The 25,989-nt window shown below is 41.7% G+C and overlaps 1 protein-coding gene across 1 annotated transcript in view; it reads left to right on the plus strand.

The window, feature by feature from the left end:
• Positions 1-25,989, plus strand: part of ALK (ALK receptor tyrosine kinase) — a 319,863-nt gene that overhangs the window by 137,226 nt on the left and 156,648 nt on the right. Inside the window, exons 6-7 of the mRNA XM_059828041.1 lie at positions 7,908-7,934; positions 14,269-14,470. Coding sequence (XP_059684024.1) covers positions 7,908-7,934; positions 14,269-14,470 — 229 coding nt within the window. The remainder of the gene's footprint in view (positions 1-7,907; positions 7,935-14,268; positions 14,471-25,989) is intronic.

Genomic DNA, 25,989 nt, shown 5'->3' on the forward strand with positions numbered 1-25,989 from the left:
CCAAGAGCTAAAAGTGACTACTGCACCTTTTCTCTTGATGCAAGAGTCATGTGGGTGGTAGTTGTTCAGTGTTGAAGGCTGCCAAAAGGAGGCAGTTTTCTTCTGTTTCAGCAGTTCTGTTTGCTTCCTTTTACACATTTGTCCTAAAGGGAAAAAAAATCCTATCAACTGTATCTACAACAAGGGCTACAGCCATACTGAGACTTAACTAAATTAAGTATCTTGATAGCTCATCTTCAAAGATGGAAATGGTTTGAAAGCCTCCTCAGTCTGAAAGGCTCTGCAGTGTTCCCTTCAGGATCAGTTCAGCATTTGTAATGAACAGAAAAAACATGTTACTCCCTTTTTTTTAAAAACAGTTTAATAAAAAAACCATTAAAACCTTGCCAGTTAGGATGAAAAATACTGCCTGCAGGAACTGTAAAAGTGCATGCTGTCAAATATGACATATATGCACAAATATCTGTGGGCTTATTAGTGCATCCATAGTGATGTGCTGTCAGCAGTGTATATCTACTGCATATGACCTTGCAATATTTACCTTTATCTAAAAGGAAAAGAGGGAGGGAGAGTTATTCAGTGAAGCTTGGGTATCTCTTGTAACCTTTATGGAGTCTCTGCCAACCACTTCATAACAGCCCATAGCGCATTCGCTCTGTGTAGGACTCAGGTTATTGAAAAGCCATAGCAGTAAATCCTTTGCGGCTGGAGGTCCCAAGAAATAGGAGAACTCTCTGTTTGCTCTTCATTGTTGTATTACAGCTTACAGGTCTGCTGCCTCTACTAGCTTATTCCTAGGGGAGTTTATTTTCCATCCTTAAAAGAAGGCTGTCAGACTGATTTAAGGCCAGAAGTGATGCTTTCAAAAAAAACATGGGTTTACTGAGCCTTGGATCATTTGACAGGTGGTCATAAGGTTTTCTTTGAAGTCAAAGAAAGCAGAATCTTGTCTGGGTTTAAATAACTTAGCCCTTGCCACAAGTTTTGGCAGCCTTGTGCTAATGCCTCCAATTAGGAAAGGAAGGCAGCATAGTCATGGAAAGAAAACTGACCTGCAGGTGAAATGCAAAATGTAAGGAAATTACATGAATGGTGTAAAAGTGAATTAACAGGTAAGATCTTTCCTCTCTTAATAATACAGTGATTTACAGTGCAGCCTTTTAGAAGCAGCCTTATTAAAACTAAGTCCTAAGCATCTTTCCTTGTCGCTCTGTAGAACACCAGTGACCTTTGTGAATTTAAAGATGACACGGGTGGTTTCCCAGAAGTATCTTAAATACACTCTGCTTATTTGTGACTTTCCTCTATACCATATTGCATAAAACGCTGCACCAGTTCCCCATAATGCATCAGTTTGTGAAATGAGGTGTTTCTCTTAGTGCTTTGCTAGCAGGTAAGTCATCTATCATCACAGCAAAAAGCTGATGGTAAGGATAGTTGTGTTAAGGTAAGCTGTCCCCACTTACGGGCCAGGTCTCTTTAGACTCCTAAATCACTTCTGTACCTCTTGCACATGCTCTCTGATGTACCAGTTCATTTCAAAAGTAACATTCACTGTGTTTTTGCTCCATAGGGATAAGCACTGGCGGGCATTTAGGGCTTAGTGCAGGTAGAATGAGACAGCACTGAGGTCAAAATCCGCTGTGTATCTGCAGTACAGGAACCACACAAGTTTCATTTACACCACCTCACCGCAGTGTCTCGCTTCAGTACTGATAATGGTAATGGCTTTGTGATGGGGACTCACTGAAACCATCAGCTGGAATCACTCGGTCAGGCAGAGCCAGCTTCTAAACTCTTGAGCGCCTTCCTGGGCTGCGTAAAATCCACGTTATGAGCCACAATCCATTTCCAGTTGACCCTGCCATCCAGTCCTTGTTCTGTTATCTCCAGGCTAAAACTAGAGTAGGGAGATAGTCTTTTAATGAGACAGTAGTTCTCTCAGTCTACAGCCAACAGAAAACAAATTGAATGGAATTTCTCCTTTATGCTATATCTTAGGGAAGCGAAGAGAATGGAATAATTGTAACCAAGATAGATACACAAGTCATAACCTTCTTAGCATAACTATGCCTGTTTCTAGAAAATTAGAATGTCAGTGAGCTAAAGGTAATTTGTTCAGGACTGATAAGACTGGCTATTTGATTTTGTTCTCTCATTAGGTAGTTTCAGTAAGACTGAGAAGTGAACGTAGTTGGTCAGAAGAGCCTTGTACCACTTTGCAGATACACCTCCACCCACCTCTCCCTCAACAATAATGTATGTGACTTCCTCAGTTTGATTTGAGGCAGAAATGCTTGGTAGGGCTGTGATGACATTTCAGAGGCGTTCAAGTATTTTTTTCTAATTGTTCCATGGAGAAGAAAATTCCTTATGATGTATAATGGTTAGTGCTGTTTAACTGAATTTCATGTAAAATTTCTCCATTATAGCTAGGCTTTGTGCTGTCCAAATTTGTTTTTTTTTTTAAGATAAACATTTCTCTCTTGAGAAGTAGGAGTGATTTAAAAGTCATACTGAAGGTAGGATTATAACATGTGAGATGATTGGCATGCCCTGTTCAGTGGGCAGATCCCCTGTGGCTGTGTGTTTTGGTTTTAGAGCAAAAGAGCTCTACAGTCTTTCATCCGTAATGTTCATCGAGAGCTTGAACTTCTACAGTTTGTACTCATGTGAAACCCACATTGAAGGCCCATGAGTATTTCCCTGCAAGAAGGGTGGAGGGCTTGGTTGTCTGCGCTGGAAAAAGCAGTGCCCTTATTATTTCAGTCAGTTCATCGTATTCAGAGCCCAAAAGTGTGATAGGCAGTTTGCAGAATAAGTAAAGAAGGAAGGGGCAGAATAAGTAAGGAAGAAAGGTCTCTTCCTCAGGGGAAATGCAGTTTTGAAGTGAATCGCGGTGTAATCGCAGTAAGAATAGCAAACTGAAGAGGAGAGACAAGGCACAGGAATTATGGTTTGGTACTGTAGCAAAAATATTTCGAGATACATGTGCTTTAATGGTCACTGTTGACATGACTGAAGCTCCTCTCTGTTTCCTTGTGTGCCGTTGTCACTGCCTGTCCATTCCTAGCTGCCAGCTGTCTTTTCCCTCATTCTCTTGGACTCTTTGGTGCAGTGACTTTCTAAGGTATTATCTGTAAAGAGGTCTGGCATTCAATGAGACTCCTAGGCCCTGTAAAAAAAAGTGTTAAAAATGATCCATTGGTCTTCCTTGGTACACGTTAAAGCATTTTTAGAAGGAGATGACAACACAACCTAGTGACAGATGATACTGGGAAGGTGGAAGTACTCAATGACTTTTGCATTTACAGGGCAAGACAGCCCCCAAACTTCGACATGTAACAGCACGGTTTCAAGAAAGGGGCAGCCAGGCCTGGGAGAGCACAAAGTTAGGGACTCTTAAAGAAGCTGGATGCATTCAAATCTTTGGGACTGGGTACACCCAAAGGTGCTGTATCTAAAATCTATGAGAAATCATTGCAATTGAAGGAGGTCCTTGACAACCAGCAAAGATCACTAGTATGTTCATTTCTAAGAAGGGCAGGATGGAGGACTTGGAGAACTGTAGGCTGGTCTGCCTCATATCAGTCCTTAGAAAGAACATGGAGCATGTCCTCTTGGACTCCACTGCCAAACAGGTAGAGGCCAAGAAAATAATTGGGAACACTTAGCATGGATCTACCAAGGACAAATAGTTCACAAGCCCGATGTCCTTCTGTGTCAAATGACTGGCTGTGTGAGCAAAGGGGAAACCATGGAGGTACTTCGCCTTGACTTTAGTAAGGCTTTAGGCACTATCAGCCCCAGCGTTCTCATGAGGGAGCTGAGGAGGTCTGGGTGGGAGAGCAGCCTGTTGCGCAGGCTGAAAACTGGCTGGACTTTTGGGCTCAGAGGCTAATAATACTTGGTGGCTTCATGCCCGGTGGCAGCCAGCACTGAGCAGAGCTGATCCCAGGAGCCAGTATTGGAGCTGGAAGTGCTCAGTATCCTTATCCATGACCTGGATGATGAGACACTGGTCAAATTTGTAGGTGATCCTCAACTCGGAGGAGAGGGGGCTTGGCTGATGCAGTGAGTGGCAGAGCTTTGCTCCAGAGGGACCTTGGTAAACTTGAGGATTGGGCTGACAGGAGACTTGTGGAGCCACCAAAAGTGAGAAGGTCTGCTCTTGGACCAGGACCTGCTGGTGCAGCATCCCCCCAGGCTGGGAAGCAGTGGCCTGAGTAGTCCTGCTGAAGAGGACCTGCAGGTTACGGAGGACCCAACCCATCACAAATAGGGTAGACAGCACCTCTAACCCAAAATAAGGTAGGAGGAACACAGCCAGCATTGAGAGAGTTTATTATCCTGGCCCGCTTGGTGCTGGTGAGGCCACGCCTGAGCTGCTGTGTCCGGCCTCGGCTCTCCTTCCCAGGTCAAGGTGGACGTGGAGAAGCCGGCAGGGCCCCGTGGGGGCTGCCCGTGTGTTCAGGGGCCACAGCACACACCTCCTCAGAGAGGTGGGGGAAGCCGGGCTTGCTTAGGCTGGAAAGAGGTGTCGGAGAGGTGAGCTAGTGGTGTCCTACAACCACCCAATGGAGTGACACAAAGAAGGCAGAGCCAAATACTTTTCAGCAGTAGCAGATGATACAAGAGGTGGTGGCCACAGTTTGCTGTTTGGGAGGTCCATGTTGGAGTTTAGGGAAGACTTTCAGCAGGAGGGGGGTGCAGTGCTGGAAGAGGTTACCCAGAGAGGCTGTCAAATCTCCATGCCCGGAGGCTTTTGAGACTTGGCCAGCCACAGCGGCAGCTAGTGTTGGTGACAGTCCTGCTCGGAGCAGGGTGTTGGACCTGTGGAGGGACCTTCCAGTTCATGTGGTTCAGTGATCCTGTTTTAAATCAGTGACAGCAGCGGGCAGGCCCTTTCCTTCCTTGTGCTGGAAGGCCCTCCAGAGGCCAGAACCGAGACCAGATAGCTGGAGTCCAGTCTGCTGAGATCCGATCTCGCCAGGACACATAGCCCTCATCTGAACCATCCTCCTTCCTTCACCTGTGCCACTATCTCTAGAATAGAAAGGAGAATCTGTTTTACTTCACAAACAAGGCAGATGAGGTAGAGTTTTAATTAAAGAGCTAACTGCACAAAGCAGCTGAAACCAGCTCTTTCCAATGAATGCTGCCGTCATAAATAATATTGTTGGCACTAGAGCCGTTCAAACGACTAATTCTGTGCGATGCCTGATTTTACTGCATTAAGGAGGCAGGCCTCTCTCTTTTGTGCTCTCTTTTCCAATTTGAAAAATGCATTTTTAGAGTTCTGAGGTTTAATCAGTTAATGTTCGCTACACTTTGAATTTATAAAATGCTATCTAAATGTGAACTTTAACTGTGGTGTTGGAGAACACTTTTTATAACTGATCTGAAGGCCCAGGGAAAAGTTGTTGTGTGTAAGCTCCTGGACTCCTGTTCCCTTTCCTTGATTGCCATGTAATTTTTCAGCATGTCTATCAACGTTCAGAGAAGCTCTAACCTATTGTCGGACCTAGGGGAAAGGGTGATCGTCCCCTCACTTGTCTGCTCCTTGACAAGTGGTGTGTGGGTGAAGCTTGCTTTTTTCCTATATGTGAATGTCAAGTGGGTTTTTTGAATCAGCAGAAGGAAAACCAGCAGCCAGTGCAGTTTTCACGGGAGAGCAGAGTGGTCCTCAAAAGGTTTCTGCCATCTGCATTTCTTTCCATCCTATAATTGGTGTGCCAAGCCACTCTTCTCTTTTCATCTCTGCAACGATGACTTAGGAAAGCACAGAAAATAGGAGGAAGCTCTGGAACTAAAAGTCGAGTGGAAGGGCATCTGCCAGACAAAACTGGCGTGCAGAATTGCTAATGCAGAACTGACAACTGAGTTACTGAAAGGCAGATTTGGGATGGAAGTGGTGTGGAGACTAGAGATGGAGGGAGGATGGCTGAGCCTCAGGGTGGGCAGGGATTTGGCAACAGATGCTTTGTGCTATCAGGCATTCAACAAGCTCTGGATAGGATCATCACCTTTCCTTATACTTTTGGGGACAGTTGACCAACTGATCGTTTCCTGGTACTGCGTGCATGGGTGTACACGTATGTTTGTATGTAGAGGAGAGGCTGACAAGGACAGATTAAAATGTATGAGACATTAAAATACACCATCTCCTCAAGATTTATCTTATTTATGTTATCTGTGGACCAATTTCATGATTCTCTGATGGTCTGAGTTACGATTCTTGCGCGCTTAAAGCTGACCTAATGGTAGCCTCTATGTGACAAGTTTAATCCTGGCACAGAATGAAAAAGGAGGAGGACTACACCAAATAGATTTAATTATGCGCCTTCACTTGTGGCTTTTCTAGTTCTTCAGGGGAATAACTCGCAGTACTTGCTACTTGTTTAATGTGGTCTCTGACATTACTGAACTGTGAGTTGTTGCAATACCCCTTCTGTTCCAGGCACATTTCTATTCAGGTACTTGTGCATCAGAGTATTGTCAAACTTCTTAATTTTTAAGCTTCTAGCCTCCCGAGTGTAATTGAATAAGCACACTCAAGAGCAAAGCGGCAACTAGAGGCACAGCGTTAGGCTTCCTTTCACACCCTCCCCTTAACTACTGCGCACGCTGTGAAGTACTGAACAGGCGTTCTGCCCCTCTGTTTTTAGGGACAGAACCAGCTTCCTCTTAGCTGTCCCTTTAGGTCTGTCTGTCTTGCTCATGATGACAGAAAATGTTCCCCTCCTCTAGTCTCAGAACAGAGATCTCAAAAGTAACTTGCCGTTCGCCTCTGTCAGCAGCAAAAGAGAAGATGCATATTGACTAATCAGCTGTGCAAGGCTGAATTATTTAAACGCTTTTGTCATTCTCTAGGAAAGATTTTGATTTCAGCATTGAATTTTAAGTTTTTAATTAACTAACTACTTTTTTCAGTTCAGTGCTTTTCAGCTGGGAGCAAACACTGCTGAGTCATTTAGGAATTGGGCTGTAACAGCATCTGGCTCTAGCTCCCATTACGGAAGGCAATACCTGGAGCTTTTAATTGTTTTCTTCTTCCTTCTGACTTTTTCTTTTTGAAAAACTGGATGTAAAATGCTTTGTGAGAAAAACGTCTTTTATTGTTGTCTATCTAAAGTAAGTAGTGTGATGGGATTCAGCTTTCCATGTGGATATGCTAGGGATTATTGGAATTTAAACTGATAAATAGTAATAAAGTTTTATAATAGTGTTCCTTTTGGACTTCAGCTCACACACTCTGCCCACATTTAGGGAAACAACAGGGGAAACCTATAAAAGAGCTGCGTGAAGGTCACTGCTAGGAGGCCGCTCCCTCTGCATCTAAGGCTTCAGGGTCCTCTAAGAGAATAGGTAAATCAATAAGGGAAATTTCTGGGACTAGAGTGGGAGAAAAGGGAGGACTCCTGTCTTTCCTAACTTCAAGTTATGTTTCTATAGCACTGCTGCATTTCCCAAGGATCACAGTGAATACTGGGTCTTTGAGGGAGAAGGTTTTATATGAGTGAAGTCTTTGAATTTAAGAGAAATCATATGAGGCAAATCAAATTTGCCTCATCCCTTAGTGAGAGGACAAAATTTGACTTTATTTTGCTTTGATGGGTTATTGGCCTACCTCTTTATATTTAGGAAATGAAAAATACTTGAATACGAGGTAATTTTAAAGACCTTTGACTTGCAGATCTTTGCTCTGATACCAGTCTTGGCCACATGCTGTTTGCAGTTGTTTAATGTCTGCCTTAACTTGTCCATTTGTGAAATGTATTACATGCCCATAAGAGTTAGTATGAATTCATTAGCATTTCTGAATTGCTCTTGCATCATTTAGAGAAACGTGCTGACATACCTGCTAGGTATTAGAAGTGAAATCCTGGTTCCATTTAAGCTAATAGCAAGAACTCTGATCAACTTCAGAAGAGGTTAAGATATCATCCAATTACCATAATTAGATTGTTAAGAATTGTTCAGCTCCAAATTTTATAATAATTCAAAGGCTGTTACCTTTATGAATTTTAAGTGAGATGCAAGTATAGCATGTTGCAAATCTTCTGGTGCTTATGCAGTCACATTGCACTCAGCACTGGAGACTATTCACATTCTTAGCATTCAGCACATTTTGGAGCCCTGATGAAGCAATTAGAAAACCCATATAAATAAGCCTAGAAAAAGTATAACAGTATCTTTTCTTAATGTTGTCACTCAGGTAGTGCCCAGTTCTTCCATGGCTTTTACCAGCTACTGAGCTCCTGCTATGAGAGTTTTGCTTGAATAGTTAATTTGGTAGTTAAGTGTGAAATGAAGAATTCAAAGACCAGCTCTGTGGGATGTTTTGTGATACTGGTGGAAACGTTCTCTCCAGTCAGCATCTCCAAAGACCATAAAAGTTGATTTAATTTTTTTTTTTCTACTGTACAGTCCCCAACAGACGGTGACTGTTAATAGTTTTTACAGCTCTAATTTAATCTGGTAGAGTATTGAACTTGTACGTGAAAGGTAATAAAATCCTTTTAGTAGGAAGATAGAGTTTATGTTCAGAATAACAATCTATCAGTTTTGCAAAGGATTGTTAAATTGCTGCTTTATAACTGTGATCAGATTAAGTCAGCCTAGCTGTGTTTTGAGCCTTGCTTTTCAAGAAAGTAAATTAAAACAACAAAACTATGGTCTTCGGTTATTAAGGAAGAAATCTGCTTGAATTGGCATGGGGACAGTTTAATTTGCGTCCGGTATCTGGATGTCTGTTCTGTGTGTATTGTTGGCTTGGGTGTGTTGTTAAATATTATTTTCAAATAATGTGAACTTCCTTTTTCATGAATTCTAATGCACGCCACTTTTGTAACTGATTTTTATGTTCCACTGCCCTGTTTGATGTTGTGTCTTCAGGTTCTTATTTGATCGTGTGGTATCAGGTATCTCGTGCTTGAAATTGTAGACCTCAGGTGCAAGTTGAGGAGTTGCCCCCATGTTTTGTCCCAGAAGAGCTGGCTGCCGTTTTCTGCAGCAAACACTTTCCTGGGGAACCTTATTTTCCACTGTAACTTCTTGGGCTGCCATCTTTTTGGGCTGCAGCCATCTTTCCTAGACTTCCTTAGAAAGGTCAAAGGATGCAATAGGGTGCACTGACCTCGCGGAGCATCATGAGATTGTTTAGCAGTTAGCGGGGTGCATTCAAAGCTATCAGGTAGTTATCAGATGACCAGCTTTTAAAGGGGCTAGCAATAGGATACTAAGGTTGCCCAGTTCCTAGGGCCAAGTGATGGCTCTGTCTTTTGAACATCTCAGGCTTGCCTCAGCGTTCTCATGGGCATGAGTTTCAGATGTTTTATGCATCTGTATCAGACAAGGACGTTGGGCCAAAGGTGGCAGGAATGGTCTTTGTTGCTGGTGTGGTTTTGAGTCTTACCAGTCTATAACCCTTCATTTGAAAGCTTCTTTGGACAGGTGCTTTATTCATAGTGTATCTGTAGATGCATAGTACATCAGCATCAGTTTTCTTCTTTACAAGTATCTCCGTTACCTCCTTAGTTCTGAACAGCGCAGCTTGAAGCTGTCTTCATCATCTCAAAACCATCTTGCTGCTAAGCTGATAAGCCATCCTTCCCTGTTTGTGACATGAATGTTAAAATGTTGTAAACAAGCTTCCAAAGGATGAACAGCAATTTTTTCATGCAGGATATATTAATTTGTCTTGTAATACTCGTTTTATGTCAACTGCAGTAATTCCCTGTGTTTAAGCATAGATACCTTTTCATGTGTGTTTGTCTGAAGTGACAGCAAGTTGCCAGAGATATTATCAGCCACAATGCATGAGGACCAGGAAAACCATTGCATTGTGAGTGCAGGTATTAAAAATGCAGGGAAAAATATGATTAGAAGCTGAGTACTATTGGTAGGTTTCTCCCAGAGTTTGTGAATGTCTAGGGGGAATGTGGAAAATAAAGTATTTGCAATTTAGACTCGCGTTTTCTGAAACACCACAGAACAACATCAGCTCATAGGGTTTCAGTCACAAAATGCAAACACAGGTGTATTTGGTGTAAAAGAGTGAACGCTGCTCCCACTGCAACCACATGGTTCTGCGTGATGATGATGAATGAGCTCAGGACCCAGGAAGTGCTAAGTGCTTGGGTCTGTGGCTGTATATCTAGTTACAATGTGATTATTTTAACTGCATCTCTTTAATATCAGCATTGCACTGTGCCGCCAGAGTCCAATTTAAAACGTGTAGCGGAAGACTCCGGAGATGACTTATTGGTGAACATCTTTCTGAAAAGCGGAGAGACCCTTCAGAGTCCTGAGCAGTAGAACGTGACACTGGCAGCATGTACCGTGAAGGGGCCTTTCATCTCAGCTTATATCCCTTGATATCTAAATAGCAGCAGAAGTTTGTTTGAAGCTACAGTGCTTTTTCTAGCTATTCACCCGGGAAGATCCCAAGAGCCTTATTAGAGCTGCGAGCTAATAGAAGAAAATAAGTGCAAAGAAATGATAGCTGGAACCTTACAGTCTTATGGGTCTACACAATGATCTCAGATAGAGCGTGCCACATGAATTCCCTCCCACCAGACAGAAATACAAGTGAAAACGTAACTTCTAATTTTGCCCAGAAAGTCCATTGGTGTGAAAGAGACTGTTTTTCTGTCCCCTGGCGAGGATGGGTAATCAACCTCCATGTGTCCTTTTAACTCTTTCTAAGTAGCAATCTCTAATCTGATCCTGGAAATGCTCATGTTGACCCCATGGGAGGCTGTCGCATGAAATAGTGGCAAGCAGTGACTGAGAGATTGTGCCTTTGAGGGAAGGGAGGAGTACGAGGATTTGTGTTCAAAATGTATCATTTCTCACGTCAGACACATTAATTGTTCCTTTGTGGGGTTCGATACCATTGATTTCCGTAGTGTAAGTCCCATCAACTTTAATGAAAGAGGATTTGGGTTGTTGGGTTGTTGTCTTTGTGTATGTGTGTGTATCTATGCAGCTGACGGATGGATATGTTGTCTTTGCTTTGGAGACAGCAAATTCATGAAATTGGGTTTGTCTGAATTGGTGTTTCGAGTCTATTGCTTATGTGTGTGCGATGTGAATGTACGCTATAGGTGTCAGGCCCGGTTACTATAGGAACTCACCGGTCTGCTCTGTAATAAGCTGATCTAACTCACAGTGCTTGAACAGGAATCTTCAAATTCTGCTGTGTAACAAAGCCTCTGCACTTTCTGTGTGGTTTCATAGCAAATGCACCTCACTTCAACTTTGGAAACAGTTCCAGTAACACCAGAGCCAAATGCGGCTCTGATAGTTCTTTCCTTGGCACTTACAGACTAGAGGAGCAGTAAGAACAAAAAGAGAATACCGCAGCACACAGGGAAGTCGCCCATGAGATGGTTGAGCTTTCAAAAGCAAGAACAAAGTTCTGTTTAGTCTCTCCTTTTTTTTAAATAAAGTGAAAATTTAAAAAAAAGAAGGAAAAATAAAGATGAATTGTCATACCTCTAGTATTTGCCCAGGTAGGTGATCTCCCCAAAAGTACGCACTAGGAGGACATCTCTGACAAGGCTGCGTACCGGTGGCGAGGCCAACGTGGCGTGATAGCCATGTCCTTCGGAGTGGTTTTCTAGGCACCGCTTCACAGCAGCGTAGCATGGGGCTGTTCCTTCTAGGATCCTGGGAGGGTGTGCCGGGCTAGAACCCACCGTGGCAAAATTGTATTCCTTTTAGCAATATAATTCAGTAGGTAGAACTGGCCATGTGATGAGTAATAAGCCACAGCTGCAAAGTGTGAGCCCTGTAAATAGAGAGTAGAAATAGTCACTAACCTCCTTTGTTTTGGCTTTTCTAGCTCACATATTCGCTATAGCAGCTAGCCTTGTCTACTACTAGACTTCACTGACGTTTCAAACCTGGCCCCAAGTCAGGGCGTAAGAGGGACTGTGCTTGGAAACTCTCTTTATTTAGAACCACGGCACGAAAAGAAGGAATGAGAGCTGCCTTTGTTACTTTTAAAATTGGACTGTTTCAAGGCAGTAAGATGAGCAAATGGCTCTTGCACCTGGCAAGTTACCATCAGCAATTATTGCAATGCTTAGTGCCTTTCTGCCACTAGCAGAAGTCTCTTTGCTCCCTTTCCTGTCACCGATTTCAGTGTCCTTATGGGGATGGTACAATTAAAGCCACAAGATTTAGTGCTCTAATTCTCTTTTGTTAGCAGCAAAAGGCAGAGGCAGGGAAGGATGATGCATGTGGCTGGGATTTTGGTTTTATTTTACTGACCAGCAAAACCACTATGTATATATAACTGCAACAATAAGAGAGTTTGTTTAAACTCATCAAACCATTCTGTTAGTAACTGGATTAAAGGCTATTATTTCACATAAAGGGATCTTTTTATTAAAAAAAAATGCTGTGACTACATTTCACTCCTCTCTGTTTACAAACCTCGACATCTGAGCAGGCTGTACCTTATGTATTTCTATCTGTTTCTTTCAGTGCAAATGCTTTCTAGTTTTAGATATGTCATTAACGTAATGCCAATGTCAAGAACACTGGTTTTGACAAGTATGTCAAAAACGCTGCTTATGATAAATCACAGAATCACCGAATTAATAAATAAATGTGCATATGGGAGGGAAACATGGGGGTTGACAGGAATCCAGGTTTCATTTTTAGCCCTTCCATTATTAGCCTGTGTGTGACCTGAGATGAATTGCCAAATCAGACTTTTTCAGAGGGGACATCTGTGAACACGAGTGCAATTCCCTTGTTCTAAACCGGCATCTGACAGTGAGATACTAAAATTGAAGCTCTTGACCCTCAGTTCAGTGGCGAGAAAAGGGAACCACCAAAGGACAATTCACCAGCTCCGTTTTAGGGTGAGGTGAACTACCACAGGAGCTCAGAGTGGCTGGTTTGCGCCTTGTGGTCCGCAGCTTAGACACCGAGGTGAAGGCGAGAAGGGTCTATTCGTGGCCCCTCCACAGGGTTTCTTAGACACCCTGGATCTCAGCTGGGCCGTGCTCAGTGATGTGCAAGATCATTCCTCTGAAGAGTCAACCTTGGTGTTTTCAAAAACAAGCTGCTGCTCCTGCTAAAATTCATGCACGCTTAAAAAGTGGTTTGAATTACAACCCTGTTGAGCCTTAGTTTCTCTCTCTATGAAATTAAACCGTTCATCAGATCGGTATGTTTTAAGTGTTAACAGACAGGCTTTATTAATGGATACTCCAGGAAATGAAATCTCATTGTCTTGATTATCTGACCAGTCTTGCTAGAATCTGTGGAACATCACAATTTTTCTTGCTTCAAGGGTTGGTCCCTTCCGTTTGCCTAACGGCACCTTTCATTTAGCAACTACCACCCCACTCCGCTTGCTCTGTGGGGCAGATTGGTAAGTTGGCCAGCTGCCAAAAGGGAGTAATTAGACTTACCTGAAATGAGCAACAGTGTGATGAAAATATATTACCTCTGTCCCACTGGATAAGCTTCAGAATGTATTGAAATAGAATTAGGCTAAGGGAGTCAATGTACTGGATAATAATGAAATGTTTAATGTGGATTAGCTGCATATAAAATTAATACGTTAGAATGAATTGCTGAAGAAAGAAAATTATGTCAGGCCTTTATCCTGACTCTAACGACTTAAAAATGCTGCACTCTTCTGTTTATAGAAGAGCAAAAGTAAAGCTATTGAATTTGTGCTCTTTATTTGGGTGAGAAAAACAGATAGAAAGTGTTGATATGTATCTTAGCTGTCAACTCAAGATCCCACTGGACCAAGGCCATAACGTTTGGCTCTGCACCACATCTGAGAAGTTGCAGAGATAGGGATGAAGTCCAGGAAGAATAGGTACATGAAAACAAGAATTTAAACATAAAACTCCATAATTACTTGCCTGGGCTTAGCTTTGGAAGTCTCTTGGTTGATTTTTATTGTTGCTGTTTGTTATTTTTCCCTGCCAATAATATTTATGGCTTTTTTCCAATGTGTGCATTTTCTTCCGGGAGTTAAATCTAAATGTAATCTTGTTTTGGACCATCCAAAGGTGAGTTGAAATGTTGCTTGCCTGGGAAGATCTTAATGGGTTTCATACAAAATGGGCAAACTTTCCAAACTAATTGGCAAAGATAATCTTTGACTGGGAGGTATGGAAGGGCTGCAGAGTGAGCTGCAGCATAAAAATTACAAGTATTCATCTGCGCTCTGTGAGGCTTTTGGTTTTCTTTGTTCTTAAAGCTTTCTTGTTGCCTCATCTGTTCTAGGTTCGTTCCTGTTCCTCAATGCGTCAGAGAGGCTCAGCCCCGTCATCCTGAGCCCTTGGCTGAGAAGCAGCAGTGACCAATGCATAGTTCAAGTGGCTGTTTATAAGTTTTACCAGCAGAGTGGAGAATATATTGCTCGTGTCCTTCCCATCGATGAAAGCAGCAGTGAAATATTATCAGTGGAGAGTCCAGAGAAACACGGGTAAGTCTCATCCTCTCATTTGACTTATAGCTTCACTTGAGAAGAATCACACAATTGTGTAGCAACACAGCCACAAAGTGCATGCTGCAACCGCACCAAGTAGGTGTTGGTCTTTCATTGGGTCTAAGTTATTGTAGAAGCTAGAGATTGGTGCTTATTTTATTATACAAAGCATCAGCTACTGGATCCACATAACAGTGCGTCTTGGAGTTGACATCATCTTTATTCTCAGTGCTTACAAGTACAGACCTGATGTGGATACTCAGCCTGAGTTTAAAGCTTTTCTGTTTAGTTTGCTCCATCCGATTTCTTTTCACTACTTCTTTACCCAAGTATACTATTGGGCTTAGAATATCTACTGAGTCTTTGCAGTTCGGTGTGTCTGCATACATTGTAAGCTTTGTCTTGCATTTGTGTGTTTTTAAACGCCGTCTCTTGCCAATAGAGCAGTTCAGAGCTGCTGCTGGGGGAGGAACACTTTTGATCTTTCAAGGGTGCAACTGTTTGAAATGTTTTATCCTCTTTGTGCAATTAATCTTAATTGTTGATGATGTCTTAATTTGTCAGAGTTCCTGTGCATTCTTGTAAATTTTGATGAGCAGCAAAACAGCAGGAGCCATAGCTGAACATAGTAAATATTTCTAAATGCTATAGTAGTGGAGTAACTTAGAATTGAATTTGCATATATGTGAGGCTGTTTCATATACTGTTTTTTTTAAATTTTTATTTTTTACTTCTGCTGTGAAATGTGTGTTAAGATGCATGATTTTTACTAAGCGTCACAAACGTTCTTTGTTTTGATGTGATAGATTAGAGACTTTCTAATAGCAAGTCCTGCTGGCTTGTGCTTGTAACAAGATACGATTATCTGATTACTGTCTACAGCAAATTCTGTTTTCCAGTAGCAAAAGAAGAACGTGCAGTAAAAATCCTGACAGGACATAACCTGACTCATAGAAACAGTTTGAATAGTTGTAGTACTCGCATAACACATGGCCTATAAAAGTGAGGAGGAGAGCTTGTGTGTGGATCTAGATCGTACTTAGTTCCAGCAACATCATCCAAATTGTAAATTACTGTTGATGTCTGGGGAAAGGTAATTAGGGGCACTGCAGCAGCTGTCTTCTTCCTTAGCTTTTAGCAAATGCTGTGCTCTATGTCACAGCTAATAAACATGCTTTGTGCAAAGTGCCTCCTGCATTGGCAATGCCGCTGCTCCTTGGCATTTGCAGGGAATACTGCTGTGCGGAAAACACTTTGCTGTGCTGCATGGAGGAGCTCTAGCTTGGATCTGTGGGCAGGCAGAACTCACCAGGAGCACAGGCAAGCGCTGAATGTAAGGAGCCTTGAAGGAAAGGGAAAGATTGCTTTAACTACGCTAACAAATGCCCACCTTTGCCATCTGCTGGAGACAATACGGACTACTCAGCTGTGTGCTGCAGATGGAGATGGCCACCACAATAAAGGGGGTCTGTGCTTTTAAAGAAGATGGTTCTATCCCATACGCTTGCAAGAAGTGTGGCTTGCTCCCCAACAGCATTTCTGTGGCACTTAGGGTAGTAAGGATGTGCCTGTGGCTTTCATGGTTTTGTACACCTGACTCCTTGGGACTCTGTGCGCTATGAAACTTTGCAGTTGGAGCAACTGGTTGGTTCATTTTTTCCCCCTCTGGTCTTGTCTCCTCACTGTGTGAGGTAGTAGCTCTTCCCCCAGCTCAGCAATGGAGAAAGGCTCTGATACTGTGCCCGCATAAATGTCACAGAATCACTAAAGTTGGAAAAGACCTGTAAGATCCTCAAGTCCAACCATCAACCCAACCCCACCATGCCCACTAAACCATGTCCCACAGTGCCTCGTCCACACATTCCTTGAACACTTCCAGGGTTGGTGACTCCACCACCTCCCTGGGCAGCCTCTTCCAGTGCTTCACCACTCTCTCAGGAAAGAAATTTTTCCTAATATCCAGCCTGAACCTCCCCTGGCGCAACTTGAGGCCATCTCCTCTTGTTCTATCACTTGTCACTTGGGAGAGGAGACCAACACCCACCTCACCACAACCCCCTTTCAGGTAGTTGTAGAGAGCGATGAGGTCTCCCCTCAGCCTCCTCTTCTCCAGACTGAACAACCCCAGTTCCCTCAGCCGCTCCTCATCAGACTTGTGCTCCAGACCCCTCACCAGCTTCGTTGCCCTTCTCTGGACACGCTCCAGCACCTCAATATCCTTCTTGTAGGGAGGGGAATAGTTAAGTGTCTGCCCACAGACTGCAGGCACAGATGATGGGGCAGCAGTTTGTTACCATTTGCCCTGAACCTTTGTTCCAGAATTTATGAGTGCTCCTCTGCCCTTTGTTTGGAGCGATAATAATTGATTATCCCAGCTCTGATAACAAAACATGCAAATCTTACTTTTGTAAAAATCTTCTTTTCTTTGAATAGGAATCAAGAATGGCTGTTTGGAAGTCAAATAATTCAGTAAAATTCTTCAATGAACTAGCAATCCTACAGTGGAAGTCTGTTCTGGTTAATATTTTAATTTGTCTTGGAAATTGCAAAGAGTTGTATTGTTTTGTAATGAATTCTTTAACCATGCGATAGTCAAATGACTTCTAAAATTTTGTAAGCTTTTAGCTCTGGGCATAAGGTAATTGAATTCCTCAGTGATGAGCCTGTGCTAGAAATAAAAACACTTTAACGTTTCACAGGTGACACTTCTTTGATTCAATGAACTTTAGATATTGTTTTGCAAACAAGGTGTAAAGTGTGCGTAGTTCCCAGTGACTTCTGTGTGCAGTAGTGAGTCCATGCCACTGCTGAAAATCAAGCTCATAGCAGCAAGAGTGTGTTTTATTGAAACAGATGCACCTGAAGAGTGGCAAAGCAATAAATTAATTCCAGGGTGGATTTTCTCATCTCTTGAACTATGCACAGTGTCAGTATCTTTTTATCCTTTTTTTTTTAAAACCTTATAACTTGAATTACATATATTAACATCTTACAAGGTCTTCACAGTTCACGTACATTGACAAGAGAAAAATGTAGATGCTGCCAGGTATTACTATTTTATTCAGGGTGAAACCAGGCAAGCAAAGGTTTTGGTTGACAGCACTTGGAGCTGATTTTGAGTAGAATATACGTAAAGCCATGAAACTTTGTTAGCCCAGTAAGACAGCATAGCACCCGGTATTTATTTCTTACCACGGTTTAACCATGTTGGGTTTGTGTGCAAAACACCAGGTGTGATTTTGATGGATACTCAGCATGCATAAGGCAGAACTAGTGATGTCCTGTTTGCTCCTCTGGTCTTATTATCTCTAGAAAAAAAATAGCCCAAGCCTGTGGAGTAGGCTTGTACTAATTCCATAATGAGACGTGGTCATTACAGAAATTGTTGTGTGGAAGATGCGTATTTGTTTTATTTTCTTACTTGACATATTTCACTTCAGCTGATCTATTGTGCGTAGGAAGAAAGCTAGCTAATTTAAGATGCATTACATAGCAGTAGGATAGGGCAGATGGAACAGACACCAGGAAGAATATGCCAGAAGTGATAACTGCGAATGGTTCCTGAGTGATGAAACACCAGACGCTGGCAAAGGGATGCTTGTTTTGTATTACCCAGAAACTTTGCCAAATACAATAATAACTTTTTCTACATAATACTTGCAATAATGCTTACCACTCAGAAGATAATTATGTCCTTGTTTATCTGTTCAACAGAATTGTGTACCTTTTTTATTTTTTAAAAGAGCAGAAAGATCTTACTCGGTATTTAATCTATGGTTTTTGGAACACCTTTGGTTAGACGTTCTCTAATTTAGCTCCTAAGCAATCAGTAGGACTCCTCTATGGGGAACAACACATTACTACATTTTGTTAGAATTAGATTTGTTGCACGATAGAGTTTCTAGATGATCTGACTTTGTGGATGTGTTTTTGACGTGGTTAGTCTCTTCGGGCATCTCTTGCAATTCTGTTGTGTTTTACAAGCACCTGCAAATGATACAGGGTGCGACTCGGTGCGGTGCTATCGATCCTTTGTGGCAAAAGAGTTGTTATGATTCCTGCCGTGGAGCACAGCACTTTTTGATTTATCCCAAATGCCACTAGATGTGGGTACTCTCTTTTGCTGGTTTTCTGCTCCCACAGCGCTATATGCAATCCTTTCTTGTTGCTGTTTAATGGACCTTCTTTTTTACGTTACTGGAGGTGAGGAGGCAGCAAGTATGTTTATGTAGCATATTGGTTATTTAGCAAAGCAAAGTTACTTCTGCAATTTGAATGTTGACTTGGAACTTCTGGGTGCTTGTCAGCCTGTCACTGTGACCGCTGATTTCATTTCACCTCTTATTTGTTTTCCCATCTGTTAAATTTATAATTACAAAGCTAGTAAAATTGTAAATGTGCTTAGTAGAGTGGTGAAAACACAAAGGAAAACTTGTCAACAGGATCACGGTTTGTAATACAGGATTGATTTTTCTTTCTTTTGATCTGTATATTTCAGAGAAGTTAAGAGTTGGGCAAGGACTAAAATAGCATTGATCATTTTAATTACCATTACTCCTTTGCATCTCTACCTGCACTATTAATGGTAAGTTGTAGTATTATATACCATATATCAAACCAAACTTTTTAATAAACCCATAGCAAATGACGGCATAACTTCAATTTGGTCTTGCATCACAGACCTCCCTCATCACTAATTCCATAATCATGTTCTTGCCCCAAAAAATAATGTAACAAGTGGATCTTAATACTGTTCCCATGACTGAAGGTAATTGAGGCCTCCCTGAAGAGGGGAGTTGGGGAGGATCCTCAGCTCAGCTGCTTCAGCAGGAATACCAGGTTGCCAGCCTTGTTCGGATGTAGATTTGAAAGATAAGGTTTGAACTAGTAAATTGAGTTCACTTCTGACATCTATCCCACATCTCCTGCATGCGCTGGGAGCACCACCTGTTTTGTCATGGTGCTGCTTTATCTCTATAGAAAAGAGCAGAGTACTTTATCTTGGATATTATTCTGTGTCTTTTTAGATTGTAGTTCCTTTATGTTAGTGGGACTTTGTCTCTTCCTACAAATCTTTGGAACGCGTTAGAGGCAAAGGGAGGTTGAGGCTGTGGCACTGACAGATGAACATGATCTGTTATATCACCCCGCACTTAGGGGATGTGGACTGTAGAATCCACGCATAGAATTGTCGCTACTGACCTATATACATCTTTTGACTAAAGCAGGCCCATACAAGCCACATAAAAGGACTTTGCAAGCCATACGTGATTTTTGGGCTGTGAGTAGGACCTCTAGACTAGTCTAGAGCCTTAACGAAACTTAAGATTCATTTGAAGACTTCTGTGTAAATATGTGAAGGAAAGGTGTCTCTTAAAAAAACCCTGAGATCTAAACATGCATGCATGAGCAAGGAAGCCACAAAATACTACTACTCCGTATAGCCGGTACTTCAGTAGGTACATGTGTATTTCTGCACAGAGCACTTCTAACAGAAAAAAGAGCACCTGTTTTTGAAGGTTACTACAAATCATGATAGGCTATTCCCTTTCTGGTGTCTACAACTTCACTCGAGATTGATTGCATTGATAGATGTCAAGAAAAATAAATGAAGGAATCACTAGTATCTGTCACATTTGACCTTGGGGCTTGAAGTCTGAAGGTTGTTACTCGTACAAGTGTCGTTCCTTTTCTTGTTCTTTTTTTCTTTCTCTTTTTTGTTCCCTTCCAATAGCTTCACTAGTCTGTTTCAGAGATCCATAGGCTTAGTAGAAGGAATTTACTTTATTGGAACCCTTTAACCTTAAAAAGTACCTTTCTCAGGTTAGTGATAACATGAATTTGCTTGGCTTTTTTTGTGGACAGGTTTTTTTTCTTCTTATCCCTGAAAAACTACTTTACTAAGTTCTTGAGGGGGAAAAAAAGCCTTTGTTTTGCAAATGCCTGGACTAAAACATAAGAAGAACGAAGACCGAAGTGTATGTATTTGGGCTATTTCATAGGGGCGCTTAAACTAATTTTTAGGCATCCAAATACGTCTCAGAAAATTTACATCACATTTTACTTGCAGAGAATTCTAAATCAGGAGTTTAAATCATTCAGTCTAAACTATGCATTTGAGAAATTCAGGTAATCCAGGAAAATAATCTGGATTTATGGATTCATTAGAAACTAAGCCCTCCTGCCTTGGTGCCCAGGCACCACTAATCCTTACTTTTAGAGAGGAAACTTCAACTCTTCTAGACAGAAAATTAGCACTTAAACTTTTCCTGTGCTCTTACCACTTGCCACCTTTTGGTCCCTTTCAGTCTGTCAAATTAAATGCAAAGGGGAAAAAAAAAAAAAGATGTTTGTGTCTCCTTCCCCCTTCCCTTTTCAAAAGATACCGTCCTTGATGCCTGTGAAGAATCGGTCCTTTTCGTAGCATATGCTTGTATTTGGAAACAAATTTTTCATCTCCAGCTAACAAAACCTTGGTGCTTTCAGTATCTCAACTCTAGATCTGAAGAAGGCTTCAACTCTGTTGGTTGTGGCACCTTGAGGAGTTCACTGCTAGTTTGTTTTCAGTGGTTGAGGAGATTTAAGTCAAAACCCTTCAGAATGTGTAAGGTGAAATGGAGCCCTGCAAAGCTTTATGAAACAGTATGAACCTGATATCTTCAGATCATCATCATCATCTTCAGATGCGGAAAGAAGGTTTTCGCATTCCACTTGAGCACTATGTTATGTAGATTAAGTTGTCACTTTAGCACTAGAGGTGGGTACATGTCTGTATATTTCTGCTTTAAACTTTAGCGGGTTTGCTGCTGATGAAGTGCTATATTATTTCCTGAGATAAACTTGGATCCTTTTTGTAGATTTTGTGCCGCATTGGTTTGCTTTTGAGCGTGTCTTATTTTTGCGCGTAACCTCAAGTACAACAAAGCAGTAGCTTCAAACTGCTCCAGAAGGATTTACTGTATTGTCAATAGAAACTGGACTGTAGCAGTTTATTTCCTCTTACAGACATGTATATGGAAGCAAACAATTTATTACAAAGAATGATATATTAATATTACCAGAAACTGAATTTTGAGTGCCATTCACTATTGTGGTATATAATGTAGTAAAGCAACAATATTGTGCGACCTCTTGGAACCAACCAAAGTAAGTTCAGTAACGAGTAGTTGCAATTACTTTTTTTTTTTTAGCGGTTGATTACAGTGCCAATCGTACTGATTGGAAATCACTTTGGGGCAATGTGGTGGGGGGGCAGTGGGGGGCGGGAGGTGTGGCATCCAAATGCAAACGGGAGGGCCAAAGTTGTGTAGTCTACTTCCAATTACAATTACAGAAAAGGTCAGGAAAATAAAAGCAATTTTAAAGTTGAAATAAAAGTAGCAAATGAGGACAATTTTTGCCCAATGTATCAAAATTCAGCTTACTACAGAAGCAAATTACTTAATGTGTAGAGAATGGACCAGTAGAAGAAAAATTAACTCATTTTACAGGGTGCGATTCAGTTTTCCGGATATCTAGTGGAACGGCCTTTGCTGCTGCTCTTAACCTAGTGCTGAGCACAGGGTAGCGGAGGAGGGCTCAGGTGGGGAGCTGGACGCCCAGTGTGCCTGGCACACGGATCCTTGTGCCTTCCCACACGATCACAGCACCTCTCAGTGACCTCCTTGGGCTCTGGGAGCTGCTTCTGTGCGTGAAACCCCGGCGACTGGCACATCTGACCCCGCAGAAAAGAGACCGTACTACCATACCGTGGTAACAGAGTTGGGGCACCCTTGAAAGGGACTGTTTTGAGTATTTGTTCTTTTGAAACCGAAGATTCCTTAACATAAATTGTTTTTTACATGGCTGAAACAATTTCTTCAGACCACTCTGAGCAACCTAATCCAACTTTATACTGTCCAAATCCTGGGCGCAAAAATCTGACATCTTAAACTTTTATACGTTGTGTCCTTTGGAACTATTTGCAGGCTCCTCTTTTCTGGTTGTTACACTATTCTCACTTTCCAAAGTCTGGGATTTTTCTCCTCCCCTTCTCTCATTCCTTTAACCTGTTTGCCTTGTTTTATACATCTCCTGTTTTCCTCTCTACCTGAGGCTTTTACTTCAATTTTTAAAAATCATCCCAAACTAATCTTTGCAGCCCTGTATTGATGCTAGCCCATCTTGTACTTCACAATGGTCTAGACAAGCTGGAATGACTTTCAATTCCCTAAAACCTAAACAAACAACAACCCACCATGCATACACACACCACCCCAGACAAGCACACACAGTTTATTTTGTCATCTTTCTTTTCTTTTCTTGGTTTAGGCAACCCTTCTGCTCTACAGAATTGCAAGCGGTCTCTTTGGGATCCTTTGCTATGTAGCGTCCAAGTATGCTTTCCCACAGCCAAAATGCTTCCAACATTTATTTCCAGAGACTAGGCAACACGCCTCATTAATATTGCCAGCCTTGTTTCTAGTTATTTTCCTGCTCCCCTCTAGCTAAGCCCTCTGTCATTCTGCTGTTGGCAAAGTTTTATAACTAGCCTGTGGTATAATTGCTTTCTGTATCTCCTACTTATTTTTGACCTTAAAAACCTTCTGAGTTCTGTGCAACCTCCTCTGCGGCTGTCCCACCTTGGAGCGTGGTTTTGTCATTGTGCACAATTTCCTTGGGGCTTTCCTTGCTAATGCTTAAGAATCTCCTTCTTATCCAAGGCAAATCTACCCTGCCGTAGTAAGTACTATAGAAGATTTACAAGGTAGTAGTCCTCCCTTCAAATTCAGAGGGAAATTATTAACTAGGTGCCGATAACCTTGCAAGACTTAAGAGTCATGTCCTTGACCCATCCAGCTGCTAAGAGTGTTAGTGTAGTGGTAATGCAGTTGATTCTGCATTCTAAACCAGGTGCTCAGGTATCGGTCTTAAGTTATCTCAGCTCTCTTTCATGACTCGCACCCCAGGGTTCAAGTCCATTAGGGCAGCTTTGCACCCTCACTTTAAAGAATACTGTCTACCAAAAATGGTGCCCGTTATTCTCAAATGCTGGTAAATCAGGTGTTTTCCACTCAAGAAAGAGAACTCTGATAAACTTGCGCACTAACTTACAATTTACTTCTGCATATTAAAAAGAAATCAAAGATTTATTCAACAGAATTTGCAATTCTCAATAAATTCCCAACTGGAAAACAGAAGGAAATGAAGGCTACGAAACTATTTAGATTCTGCTGCTTGCTGCAGTGGCAGAGGAGGAGGCTTGCGGTTCTGTTCAGCGATGGAGGCAAGTACTGAACAGGCTTTCTTTCTGCAGGAATACAGCGAGGACTGCGGTGCTTGACACCAGTGTGAAGCACTTTGCAAAGCTTTTAATTTAAAACTCATCTACCATCTTTGTTAACTAGTATTGCTAATACCTGAAAGCATTTTTCTGTCATTTTTCTGTCAAATAGCTACTTTTGTTTGCTTTACAATTTTATTTTCTATGGTGCACGTCTGGAACAGTAGAAATTATGTTCCTGTAACAAAATACTGTCTCAAGGGCTTTTTTGTACTGGCAGTGGCGAACCATTAATGTCAGCGGCTCGTCTGGCAAAAACATGGGTTTGGGTTGACACCAACACCAAAGGCACAGGTTTCAGACAGGGTTGTCAGATCTGCTTTGTACACTGCTTTATACAGCTTATTTCTTGACTTGTGCACCGTGGCAGAAGGCTTTTCCACACGCTGTGCTGGATCATGCTTGTTCTTAAAATGAATCAATATAGCGAAGCCGTGAACATTCATGGCTTGTGCAGTAGCATTTTGGTGTCTTGTATACAGAAATGAACAGTCCTTCTCATCGCATTTGGAAGTACTTGCCTTTTTCCTACCTTTTTTGCAAGGGTTGTGTTCATCTGTTTTTCTTTATGGACATCGACTTCTCTGAGTCACTGAGTACAGTTGCCAGCTCTTTATAAATGTCAATCCGTAACCTTATGATATTTGTTGCCTCCTATATCAGGCTGATGAAATACGGTTTTCTATTGGAAATAGCAGCAGTGAAGTTTGTTTACTGAATGCAATTGGAGCTTTTCCCCATCATTCCTGGCTTGGTGTGCCATTCATGCTGATGGATTGAGGCCACAAAGACGCATAATAAAGTTCCTTTTGACAAGACAAAGCTATTCTAATCTGGGACTTAAACCAGCAGCACCGTCTGCCATCCTTGATGAACTTGGCATAAGGATAAGGCTGCAGAAGATCGGCACAAGTCTAAATCTTTCACGAGGCAATGAAGTTTTTATGACTCTGCTTCATCTAGCAAGGAATACAAGCAGTAGAGTAAATGAGACAAACTCAGCTGTCTCTTGTATTCAGATCAGCGGCCAGTTATTAAGATGCCTTTATAACAGAACAAAATTACACTAAGGGGAAGATTTTATCAAAATATTTACATTGAAATACTTTTTAATAAAGAAGCCAAATAATCTGATTTTCTTCAGCAGAAAAAATATGCAAAGTGTAGAAGAACTTTCCCCGTGCAGTGCGCTTGCTCAGAGACGTTAAGATAACTTGAGTTAGAAGATTGCTATCATTACATTAAGTGCAATGGATGACCTGATTATTTTTAGGATGTTAAACATCCTAAGAGTGTCTAGCTAAATGTACTACCACACCAGAAAACACAAACATGAGATGATCCATCTGGATATTGTCTGAGTTTGAATGGAGACAGTGTTCTCAAATCTAGCAACTGGTTTTTGCGTCTCTGCTCCTTTCCTTTCTAAATGCCGGGCTTTCAGGAGGCCGTGGTGTGGGAAGCGTGGGCTAATGCTTTTGACAATTCAGATCCATATCAAAACCATGATGATTGCAATTTGTTATTATTTGATGCCAGATGAGCTATTCAGAAGCTCATTTCTTAGAGGTTTCTAGATAACATCTGACACAAGTTGATTTCCTTTTTTTTTTTAAAGCCTGTTGTCTGGGAACTTGGGCTCCTTTCATTCCTGCAGGCAATTTCTCCAGGTCAAGGCTGGGGCATGTATCTGGACTGTTTGAAAGGGAATTGACTCTGCTCTTACTATTTCTGTTTTAGATAGGGGATTTTGATTGCCGGTATCAGGGCAGTTGCAGTTGGCAGTACCTTGAAAAACAGCCCCCTCATACAACGAGAGATACCATCAACTTCAATGTTTATCAACAATCAGACCACTATCAATTTTTAAATTTTTTTTTCAAGAACATCTTGCTTTCTTTTCACTTATTGCTTGCCAGCAGTATTCTATTACAAAAGAAAAAAAAATCCTATGTAATTTTACTGACTTCTTTCTTAATAATTTGAAAACAGGGAGGGTGGTGTTGTCTTGGACAACAGAATTTCTGTCTTTCCATCAGCTCTTTCATCTCTTCTCACTTATTGCCAGGGCTCACTTGTTCCCTGCCGTCTCTCTCTCAACATACTCTTCCCTTCTAGTTTTGTCTTCCAGGCTTTTCTTCTAAACAGGCTTTCCAGCTCCTCAGCAGGTCTCCTTCTCTCTCCTTTCATCTTC

Source organism: Gavia stellata, chromosome 2 (genome assembly GCF_030936135.1).
Source record: "Gavia stellata isolate bGavSte3 chromosome 2, bGavSte3.hap2, whole genome shotgun sequence".
NCBI classification, from domain to species: Eukaryota; Metazoa; Chordata; class Aves; order Gaviiformes; family Gaviidae; genus Gavia; species Gavia stellata.